Source organism: Pteropus vampyrus, unplaced genomic scaffold (genome assembly GCF_000151845.1).
Source record: "Pteropus vampyrus isolate Shadow unplaced genomic scaffold, Pvam_2.0 Scaffold82, whole genome shotgun sequence".
NCBI lineage: Eukaryota > Metazoa > Chordata > Mammalia > Chiroptera > Pteropodidae > Pteropus > Pteropus vampyrus.
This window is the reverse complement of record NW_011888863.1, coordinates 6,780,090-6,792,404: the sequence shown is the minus strand read 5'-3', so window position 1 is coordinate 6,792,404 and position 12,315 is coordinate 6,780,090. Positions and strand designations below refer to the sequence as shown.

Genomic DNA, 12,315 nt, shown 5'->3' with positions numbered 1-12,315 from the left:
GCCTGTATGTGTAATATGCTTTTGTTTGCTGTCTTGTTTCTATTTATGGAGAAGAATAAATCATGGCTGAATTATTTTATATATTCAGTAATCATTATTATACATATAATATTTTATTCTGATTGAACAGAAAATAATGACTTTCCTTAAAGAGATTGATTTCCATCTGATTAATATTTACCTTTTAAGAAAAACTTCTACCCAGTTCAAAATTTCTTTAAAATCTTAAACATAGCTACTAGTTCACCTTTAATCCACTATACTATTCTCAAACTCATGACTGCCTAGGCAAATTAATCTGCATTATTGTTTGAGATTAACCTTTCAACCAGAAAAACCATCTATTGTGCCAGGCTGTAGGTTGAATATCAGGAGTCACAACCTTTCTGGCAGAGGAAGGGAGTCCATAGCTTAAAGATCCAATCTTATTTTGTTCCCCGTTACTGAACGTGTTGTAGTTATTTTGGGAACTATTAAACTAGTCTCAGTTCATTCATCTGAAAACTGAAGAAGCTTCCTTATAAGGACTTATGTTAGCAAATAAAGAACTAATATTTGTGGAGTATTTGGAGTTGCTCAAGTTAAGGTTCTAGAAGAGAGAGAATGATTATTTTTGGTCCTCATATCAAAAATTATGATGACGATCCCTCCAGGGTATTAATAAATGGCAAATTCAGAAAAGCTACTATGATTTCCAACCTGATATTAAATCTCTTTGCAATTTAAAGCACGTAATTTAAGTTTACCTATTTATAAAGGGAGATGATAATAGCTGGCTCTGCATCACTGAATATTGAAAACAAACAAAATTACTTGAGCTCCTGAAAGAAAAGTAATATTGAAATGTAAGGAGTTCATATAAATACTGTTTTAAAAAGACATAACCCCCAGCAACAATGTGAATTAAATGTTTCACTTCAACAGGTCTGATTATAAAACTCAATTATTAGCTAGTTTGATAGGATACACTGTTTCAGTGGGTCCTGTCCAAAGATTCTTCCACATTTAAAAAATCCTTGCAGGAATCTTAGCTTAAAGATGGCAGTAGCCCCCTCCTAACTGTTCCTTAATTATCTACCTGCTCCTGGAAGGGTAAAGGTAATACTGCCAGCAATGATGGGCTTAGAGGGCCCCCCTTGAAGAAATTTTCTTGGATTCCAAAAATTTTCTTGGATTCCAAAAATTCCTTTCATCATCTGCCATTCTATTATAGAGTAACAGGAATGAATAGTTCTAGCTACCATCCGTATAGGCAATTAGTATTTTCCTATTCTAGATTGTTCCTGACTTTCATTTATTCAGTTTTCATACAATCTAAAAATTTGAACATGGATACCCTTACACTACTTTTATTTTAAGATCATAAATTTGGTTTCTTACATATCAACTGACCAATAATTTTCTGCCTGGTCACAACCTCTGTAGAAAAGGCTTCTCTTTTCCTGGAGTGGGGCACAGTTTAAACATTCCATTGGCTTCCCCACTCTCTCCTTCCATCCCCAGCCCTAAGGGAACCCCAGCCCTCAGGCCCTTCATAATTAGAGCCAGGGGCTGCCTAACCTTAGCCAGGGGAGAAATCTCTTGGGGAGAAATCAGGCCCCTGGAAACAGGGGAGGCTTGGCCTTCCTCAGCTTCCCTGGTCTTTAAGAGTGACATTTACAAACCTACGCTGCCTCCCTAAGGACCCCTTGAGGCCTGAAGCCAGATTGTTCAGCTCTGGGAAATAAGACACATGTACAAACATATTTTGGGATGCATTCATACTTTTTAGCTTTCTGGCAGTGACAATCTCCATTCCTCCTCCACCTCAAGATACCTTGATAGTCTTTAAAATTTTGACTTTATAGCAATTTATTGGAAAAGTATGTTGGTATTTTCCAATTATATTGGAAAGGGTCTACCTATGGCATTTTGTTCTCAGTATTTTTCACAACTCTCTGAAGCTTAGAAGAGTTAGTTGAGTATTTTTTTCCTCTGACTTCTGAAAGAATGCTACATGACAGGAAAAAAAAATTGGCAAAAGTTAGGAAACTAGACATTTCCTAGGTTTCAGAGATCTTTGATTATTCTGCTTGGCATTAACCCCCGCCCCCCCTTCCCCCCACCCCGCTAAGGCCCTGAGAAGTTATAAAAGAGCAAATGAAAAGCTGGGAGAAGAATAAAGAGGTTGAAGAGAGTGGGAATACTGTTATCTACCACTAACTCCTCCGAGGAGTGTTTAAAGAGACCTGCATCAATTGAGAGTCCCTGTAGGCCCCACAGAGCTGAGCTGGAAGGGCTGTGTCCTACTCTGTTTGCAGGAGAGTGGGCTGGCCGCTAGACCCCCCAACTAAGAATGAGCCAACCTGTATGATTCCACAAACAGAATCACCGTAGCTCAGAGATCAGATTCCTTTCCTGCCTCCCTCTCACATGGCCAAATACCTCAACCCCAGGTTTGGTCTTTTTCAAGCTGGTCCATGTTTTCTTCGACCACACTAAGCCACCTTGTTGTTTATACAAGCTATCTTATCTCATAGTGTTGAGTCACTCCTGTTTATTGCCTACACTTAGAGACTCCTCAGGAAGCTTCTAAGGTCCTGCCTTGCGAATAGAGTTCTCCTCCTCTGACTTAAGAAACTGAACTTTTATAGTATGGACCATCTAAGCCAATAAATGATTTCCAAACTCCTCAGCACTGTGATAAACAAACATTTTTGGATTTTTGTAAAAATCTCTCCCCTTACTCTCCTAAAAAAAAATTAATTAAATGTATATTTTTTAATTTTTTAATTTGACTTTTATTTTTAAAAGCTTCTAGAGAATATTGTGATCACCTTTGATCATTTGCCACATCCAAGGGTGAAGTTAAACCAGCACTTACAAATACCAATATAAATCTAATACTTGTTGAAGGACTTAATTTTAAATTTAGATCTTAATAAATCTATAATTTATTGTTGTACAATCTTTAACGACTGATTGGCCCATTTATTATATGCTTGTTTGCAGGAAGTCTTCACCGAACTAGCAGTGTTCCTGAATATGTCTACAACCTACACTTAGTTGAAAATGATTTTGCTGGTGGGCGTTCCCCTGTCACTAAAACATATGACCTGTTAAAGGTAGGATTCCAAAGAGTATAACCCAAGTTATTGGACTACCATGGAAACATTTTTAAACTTGTATAGATTATTTTTTAAGGTTATCATCCCAAATATTACTAGTTCCTAAATGAATTATGAGAAGATTGATTTTGTGTGGACACCATAGAAAACTGGGGACCTTAAACAGTAGCAAATCCTGGTGCAGATAACTAGTCAACCAAGTTAACCAAGTCTTGTTTAAAAACAGATTTTACCCAGAAAGGGGTTGGCTGACTTTTCCATGTGATTCAGAGAAACGGACACCTCGTATAAGAGTCACAGAATTGTTAGTCTTTAACAAAGATGAAAACTGATATGTGCCTCCTTTCAACTTTATTTCTCTCTCGTGCAGCCAGGCATACCCACCGCTTATGAAGGCCGCTGGGGGAGAGGAACTGCACAGTACAGCTCACAGAAGTCAGTGGAGGAAAGATGCTTGAGGCAGCCTCTGAGGAGACTTGAGATTTCTCCTGACAGCAGCCCTGAGAGGGTGCATTACTCGCACAGCGATCACCAGTACAGCCAGAGAAGCCAGGCCGGGCACTCGCTGCGGCACCAGGAGAGCAGGAGGTCTACCCTTCTTATGCCCCCGAGATACGCTCGCTCGGAAATTGTGGGTTTCACCTCAGGGCCCGTGAGCAGACAGCGCCACTATGACACTTATCACAGACGGTTCCAGTATGGGTCTGTAAACGACACCGTTTTTGACAGTGCCCCTGTCAACCCAGTGGTGTTCACGTACCCTAGGCCTGGGACCAGTCACAGCATGGGCAACCTCTTGGAGAAGGAGAACTACCTGACTTCAGGGCCTGTCGCTGGGCAAGTCAGGCCACTCGTACCCCTACAGCCCGTCACTCAGAACAGGGCCTCTCGGTCCTCCTGGCATCAGAGCTCCTTCCACAGCACGCGCACAGCCAGGGAAGCCGGGCCCAGTGTCACTGTGGATTCAGGCGGCAGGAGGACGCACATGACCGTTGGCCAAGTGGCAGCAGGAGTAAGTGGGAACATGCTCACGGAGAGAAGCACTTTCACCGACTCCCAGCTTGGGTGAGTCCCATTCTCAATCTGCAGTGCAGTCAGTGCCAGCACATTCTGTTCCCACAGCCCTTACAGCATGAGCTGGTACTTCTGGGGCTGCAGAGAAAGGTCTCCAGAGATAAGTGATTAAAATAATGACTTTTCAGGCAGCTGCCTAATTGACAGATTAGCCTATTTACCTCAGGGACAGAGGCCAGGCGACCTGCTCATGTGGCAGCTTTACAGGGAAATGTAATGATGAGTCCATCTGTCGTTCCAAACTAGGTGCTGGCTGAAGGGGTGTCTGTCCCTTGGCTATGTGAAAATCTGCTCTGAGTGAGAGCGAACTCCAAAGTAGACCAAGAAATGGATCATTGCCTGCATTTTCTTGAAATATAGGAAGGAAAAAGGCAAAAATGCTTATTTCTGGTGCTGAGGGAAACTCAAAAGACTACCATAAAATGACTGAGAGCTAAGCCAAGGCAGCTAATTTTTGGATATCTCTTCCTTTTATACCAGACACTTCTACTTTGTGATTCTAGTATCAGTGATTTGGGGTTATTTTTTGGCAATATCGAATAATTTAAAAATTAAAATTTCAAAGTCATCCCTTTGCCTCTCCTGTTTACTTTATGGCTTGACTAATCTAGTCTTTTGGGAACTTAACTCTTACTCAGGTTTAATACTGGAGCACAAATTTTGTAAACTGAGGAGAAAGTTATACAGAGAAGGTTGAGGAATGGATGAATGATTAAATCACTAACTCTTGATGTAGTATCATTACAGTAAAACACTATGTAATTTTTGTTTGCTTTCTAACACTGCTTAATGGAAGTTGGTACCTTTAGTCATCACTTCCAGTGAAATTGTGCAGCGTACTTACTGACTATGGAGATATTGCTGATAAAAGATATTAGGGTTAATCTAAACTTGAAGCAGGAAATGTTTTTTATTAAGCAAAATTGTGCATGAGATGTCAAACATTTCTTGTATAAAGCAGATCTTTGTCAATAGGAACACACTTATAAAGAAGAAAAATGTGTAAGCTAATTATTTATGGAGGAAAAAGCTGATCAAGGCTTTTAAATGGACAATTCAAAGTTTATTGAATGCCTGCTATATTCTAGAATTTGTGCTAGGCACAATTTTAACAAAATGATTTTAACAATAACAAAACTGTCATGGCACATCCTCCAGCAACTGGCATTCTTTCTTCCTTCATCTCTGTGCCCCATGCTTCTTAAACCACCCTGCCACTTCCCAATCTCTCATCAATCCACTGCAATATGATATTAGTCCCCACGATTTGACTGAAACAGTCTCCCCATAAATACACCAGTGACTGCCTGTTACTACATCCGAAGCAGACACATATTCAGTCCTTATAGTATTCAACCTATAGGCAGCATTTCACACCACTGATGTGAAATTCTCCCTCCTTTGATTTTCAGGGCACCAATCTTCTCTGGTTTTCTACTAGCCTCTCCAGACATATCTTCTTAGTCTTCTCTAAAAAGACTTTTCTGCATGCCCAAAGAAGTCTTCCTTGATAATCCTTCTCTTTCAGGTCTTGTGCTCTTCCAAGGAGGCCCTATGTACTACACTTGTATCCTCTGATTCCCAAAGTTTTATCTTTAGCTCTGTCCTCTATCTTAAACTCTAGATCTGTATATATTTTTTTCCTTCCTTTTTTAAATGTGTTTATTTATTATTTTTTTCATACTATATATATAATTTTTTTTAACATTTTATTTTTTTATTTTCTTCTTCCCCCTGCGCCCCCCACCCCTAGTAACCACTAGTCCATTGTCCATGTCCATGAGTCTCTGTTTCTTTGTCCTGTTCATTTATCGCTTTTAGGTTTATATCCCACATATGTAATATCATGTGATTTTCAACCTTTTCTGTTTGGCTTATTTTGCTTGGTATGATTATTTCAGGATCCATCCATATTGTTGCAAATGGCAGTATTTCATCTCTTCCTATGGCTGACTAATATTCCATTGTATGTATGTACTTCTTATGTATTGGCTTCTTTAGCCCATCATCTATAGTAGGACACTTCGGTTGCTTCCATGTCCTGGCCACTGTGAACATCGGTGTGCAAATATCTTTTCGGATATGAGTTTTCCAGTCTTTGGGGTAAATACCCAGTAGAGGGATTGCTGGATCATATGGTAGATCAATTCTTAGTTATTTGAGGAATCTCCATACTGTTTTCCATAGTGGCCATACCAGTTTGCAGTCCCATCAGCAGTATATGAGAGTTCCTATTTCTCCATATCCTCTCCAACATTTGTTATTACTTGTCCTATTGATTATAGCCATTATAATAGGTGTGAGATGGTATCTCATGGTTTTGATTTGCATTTCCTAATAGCTAGCGATGATGAGCATCTTTTCATATCTTTGTTGGCCATCTGTATGTCCTCTAGGGAGAAGTGTCTGTTCAGGTCCATTGCCCATTTTTTTATTGGATTGTTTGTTTTTTTGTTGTTATTGAGTCATATGAGTTCTTTGTATATTTTGCATAGTAGGCCCTTATTGGAGGTGTTGCTTGCAAATTTATTTTCCCATTCGGACGATTCTCTTTTTACCTTGTTGACGGTTTCTTTTGCTGAGCAGAAGCTTTTTAGTTTGATGTAGTCTCATTCATTTATTTTTGCTCTTACTTCCCTTGTCTTTGAAGTCAAATTCATAAAATCTTCTTTAAGCCCAAGGTCCTTGAGTTTAATTCCTTTGTTTGCTTCTATGCATTTTATTGTTTCGGGTATTATATTTAGGTCCTTAATCCATTTTGAGTTAATTTTGGTGTGTGGTGATAGACAACAGTCTAGTTTCATTCTTTTGCAGGTGACTTTCCAGTTTTCCCAGCACCACTTATTGAAGAGGCTTTTCTTTTTCCGCTGTATGTTTTTGGCATTTTTGTCACAAATTATTTGTCCATATAAATATGGATTTACTTCTGGACTTTCAATTCTGTTTCACTGGTCCATGTGTATATTTTTCTGCCAGTACCATGGCATTTTGATTACTGTTGCTTTATAGTATAATTTGAAGTAGGACAGAGTGATGCCTCCAGCCTCGTTCTTTTTTTTCAGGGTCGCTTTGGCAGTTCAAGGTCTTTTGTGCTTCTATATAAATCTGATGATTTTTTGTTCTATTTCTTTAAAAAATGCCTATGGCATTTTGATGTGGTTTGCATTAAATCCGTATAATGCTTTAGGTATTATGATTATTTTAACTATGTTGATTCTTCCAATCTAAGAACACGGAATATCTTTCCATTTCTTTGTATCTTCTTCGGTTTCTTTTAATAAGGTCTTGTTGTTTTCATAATATAAGTCCTTCACATGTTTCGTTAGATTTATTCCTAGGTATTTTATTATTTTTGTTGCAATAGCGAAAGGAATTATTTTTCCACTTCTTTTTCTGACACTTTGTTATTAGAGTATAGGAACGCTATGGATTTTTGAATGTTGATTTTGTATCCAGAGACTTTACTGTATTTGCTTATTGTTTCTTATAGTGTCCTCACTGAGTTTTTAGGGTTTTCTATGTAGAGAGTCATGTCATCCGCAAATAGTAACATTCTGACTTCTTCATTTCCTATTCGGATGCCTTTTATATGTTTCTTTTTATATCTTTCTCTTGCACTCACTAGGACCTCCAGTGTTATATTGAATAAGAGTGGTGATAGTGGACAGCCTTGCCTTGTTCCTGATCTTAGAGGGAAGATTTTTAGTTTTTTGCCATTAAGTATAATTTTGGCTGAGGGCTTGTCATATATGGCCTTTATTATGTTAAGATACTTTTCTTCTATACCGATTTTGTTAAGTGTTTTGATCATAAATGGGTGCTGTGTCTTATCGAAGGCTTTTTCTGCATTTATTGATAGGATCGTATGATTCTTATTTTTTAATTTGTTTATGTGGTGTATCACATTAATTGATTTGCGTATGTTGAACCATCTTTGTGCCCCAGTTGTTTGTGGTGTATAATCTTTTGAATATGCTACTGTATTCGGTTTGCTAGTATCTTCTTTAGGATTTTTGCATCTGTGTTCATGAGAGATATTGGCTGTAGTTTTCTTTTTTTGTGTTATCTTTACTAGGTTTTGTTATCAAGGTAATATTGGCCTCATAAAATGAGTTGGGAAGTATTGCCTCTTGTTCGATTTTTTTGGAAGAGTTTGAGGAGAATAGGTATTAAATCTTCTTTGAATGTTTGATAGAATGCACTGGTAAAGCCATCTAGTCCTGGAGTTTTACTTTTTGTTAGATTTTCAATGATTGTTTCAATTTCCATACAGTTGATCGGTCTATTTAGATTTTCCAGATCTTGATTCAGTCCAGGAAGGTTGTATTTTTCTAAGTATTGGTCCATTTCTTCTAGGTTATTGAATTTGGTGTTATATACTTTTTCATTGTATTTTTATATGATCTGTTGTATTTCTGCAGTGTCTGTCATAATTTCCCCTTTTTCATCCCTGATTTTGTTTATTTGTGCCCTTTCTCTTTTTTCTTTAGTGAGTCTAGCCAGGGAGTTGTCAATTTTATTAACCTTCTCAAAGAACCAGCTCTTTGTTGCATTTATTTTTTCTATTGTTTTTTTGTTTTTAATTTAATTTATTTCTGTTCTAATTTTGATGATTTCTTCCCTTCTGCTGACTTTAGGCTTCATTTGTTCTTCCTTTTCTAGTTTTTTAAGGTGAAGCGTTAGGTTGTTTATTTGGGCTTGTTCTTGTTTTTGGAGGTAGGCCTGTAATGTTTTGAACTTTCCTTTTATGATCGCTTTTGCCATGTCCCAAAGATTTTGATATGTTGTACTATCATCATCATTCTATGTATCTCTTGATCTCCCTTTTTATTTCTTCTCCGACCTAGTTATTCTTCAGTAGTATGTTGTTTAATCTCCATTTATTTGTGGTTCTTTCCACTTTCTTTTTGCAGTTGATCTCTAGTTTCAGAGCATTATGATCAGACAATATGGTTGGTATGATTTCAGCCCTCTTATATTTGTTGAGGCTATCTCTGTGTCCCAGTATGTGGTCGATTCTTAAGAATGTTCCATGTAGACTAGAGAAGAATGTATGAGCAGCTGTTTTGGGATGGAAAGCTCTGTGAATTTCAATTATGCCCAATTGGTCTAATGTATCATTTAAGGATGTTATTTCCTGATTTTCTGTTTGGATGATCTGTCCATATCTGACAGTGGCGTATTTAGGTCCCTACTATGATAGTGTTTTGGTCTGTTTCTCCCTTTAGTTCTATTAGTAATTGCTTTACATATTTTGAGGCTCCGTGATTGGGAACATAAGTGTTATGTCTTCTTGGTGCATGATTCCCTTTATCATTATGAAGTGGCCCTCAGTATCTTTCTTTACCTTTTTGATTTTGAAGTCTATTTCGTCCGATATTAGTACTGCTACTCCTGCTTTTCTCTGAATGCCATTTGCTTGAAATATCATTTTCCACACTTTCATTTTGAGCCTATATTTGTGTTTGGAACCGAGATGTGTCTCCTGGAGGCAGCATATGGTTGGGTTTTGTTTTTTGATCCAATCTGCAACTCTGCGCCTTTTTATTGGTGAGTTCAGTCCATTTACATTTAGGGTGATTATTGAAATATGAAGTCTTCTTATAGCCATTTTATCTTTTGCTTTCTGGTAGCTCAGTGCTCCCATTTCTTCCTTGTCCTTGTGTTTGTTTTCTTTATTTTGGTTGGTTTTTGTAGGTTTTCTCTCTGGTCCTTCTTGTTTTATGTTATATACTTCAGTTCTAAATCTTTGACCTGTGGTTATTATTATGAATATGAAAAGGATGGTTGTATATATACAGTCATCCCTTTTCTTCTGCGTGTGCCTTATCTCAGTTCCCCTTTGTGAATATGGATCTTTGAATCCTCACCTTTTCAGTCATTGTTGTTTCAGTTTGTCCCTATGTAAACTGAATGTCTATTACTATCTTGCTATAGCAAATCTCTACTTATTTTAAACTTATAAATGCCCTGTTCCTAGTAAGGCTTGCACTCCTCTGCTTTTATCAGCCTGCTAGTCACCTTACTCCTAATTATGCATGGCTTTTTTTGTCATTTTTTTTTTAGGTGAGCTGACCTCTTTCAGAATTTCCTGTAGCGCAGGCCTTGTAGTGGAGAATTCCCTCAATTTTTGTATGTCTGGAAAGGTCTTTATTTCTCCTTCATATCTAAAGGAGAGCTTAGCTGCATACGTTATTCTTGGCTGGTAGTTCCTTTCATTTAATTGTTCGAATATTTGATTCCATTCCTTTCTGGCTTGTAAGGTTTGTGCTGAGAAGTCCGACAATACTCTAACGGGTTTCCCTTTATAAGTTACCATCTTATTTTTCCTGGCTGCCCTGAGAATTCTGTCTTTTGTCGTTGGTTTTTGATAATTTTGATACAATGTGTCTTGGTGAAGGCCTTTTTGGGTTGAGATAATTAGGTATTCTATTGACTTCTTGAATTCCAAGTTCCAGCTCATTCCTTAGATTTGGGAAATTCTCAACTATTTGTCTGAAAATGCTCCTTTTCCTTCTCTCCAACAATTCTCATTATTCTTATGTTTCCTCTCCTGATAGTATCAGCTAGTTCTTGTATTTCTCTTTCATTATTTTTCATTCTTCGGTTTCTCTCTTCTTCCTTCTGATATATTTCTAGATTTCTGTCTTCAGTATCACTGATCCTTTCCTCCATTTGGTCGACTCTATTTCCCAAACTTGCTATTTCATTTTTCAACTCTTGCAGTGTCTTCTTTATCTCCAGGAGGTCTATTCGTTTCTTTTCGAGGGTGTCAATCCTTTTGCTAAAGAACTCATTCTGTTCATCTAATTGTTTTTCCAATTCCTGAAATTGTTGATATGATTCATTTCGGATCTCACTGAGTTTTTTCAGAAGTACCATTATGAATTCTCTGTCATTTAAGTCGCATATTTTTATGTCTGTAAGCTTATTTTCTGGAAATTTTTCTCTTTCTTTCTGAGCTGCCTTGTCACCTTGGTTGTTCATGGTGTTTAATGGACTATTTCTCTGCCTGGGCATTAATGGAAGTATATTCTGCTTTTTTTTTCCTTCCCAGAAAGATTTATTATATAATGGTTTCTAGCCTGTTGCAAATAAGGTGTTTTTCTTTTGGTTTCCAATAGGTAGTGTCTAAGCCTCTTTGACCTCTGCTTTATATAAAGTGTTAATATTGTCTTTTTTTTCCTTATAGATGTTTAATCATGCTCACTACCCTCAATCTCAGTTCCTGTCAGTGTTAGTGACAGTTTTGGTAACATTTGCTCAGATTCCCCTGGGGCTCCACGGTGTTCAGTCTTGGAGGGTATGGGGAGATGGGTCCTCTAGGTTGGGAGTTGGAGGCTGCTGCTCAGCCTCAGTTTTGCAGCCACGACTGGTAAAAATCAACTGTTGTTTCTCTGCTGTCCCCGCTTTTCTGCATTCCTTGTTTCTCTGCCTTCTGCCCTGATGATTGGGCACTGCCACCATCCCTGTGGAACTCACAGCACTCTCAGGCAGGGCTACTCAGGGAACTCGCCACTCTTTCTCCCCTCCCCCTCTTCCTACAGGGAGCTCCAGCTGAGAGAGGCAGCTTCTTTGTTTCCTACAGGGAGCTCCAGCTGAGAGAGGCAGCTTCTTTGTTTCCTCCAGTCCACCACCACAGGTTCTGACCTGTGGTAGCTCTTAAGTGCAGATCGCATGCTCAGACGTGCTGGTGTGCAGTTTGTGTGTTTTTTGTTAAGTTTTCGGTGTTCAGTTTATTGTTGTTTCAAGGGGAGAGATCTGGGGACATCTCTCACGCCACCATGTTTAATTCAATCTTCGATCTGTATGTATTTCTAAAAGCCTCTTGGACATTCTAAACTCAGTATGTCCATAACTAACTTCCTGCCCTCTGCTCCTAACCATCACTTCATACTAAATTCACCATTTACAAACCTGGTGGTCATTCTTATTTTCTCCCTCTACAGTCACATTATCACCAAGCCATATTTTTTATCTCTTTAATAGGTCTTAAAGTTGTATTCTTCTTTCCATCTCTATTGCATAAGTCTCTCTGCCTCTGGTTCTACTTGCTCAGAACCCTTCTCTAGGACTCTTAGAATGACTTTCTCAAATCCGATTATTTCTCTCTCCAGCTTGTAACCTTTTCATA

At 38.2% G+C, this 12,315-nt stretch overlaps 1 protein-coding gene across 1 annotated transcript in view; it reads left to right on the top strand.

Moving 5' to 3' along the window:
• Positions 1 to 12,315, top strand: part of PKP2 (plakophilin 2) — an 83,176-nt gene that overhangs the window by 9,710 nt on the left and 61,151 nt on the right. The window contains exons 2-3 of the mRNA XM_011363150.2: positions 2,992 to 3,104; positions 3,478 to 4,172. Coding sequence (XP_011361452.2) covers positions 2,992 to 3,104; positions 3,478 to 4,172 — 808 coding nt within the window. The remainder of the gene's footprint in view (positions 1 to 2,991; positions 3,105 to 3,477; positions 4,173 to 12,315) is intronic.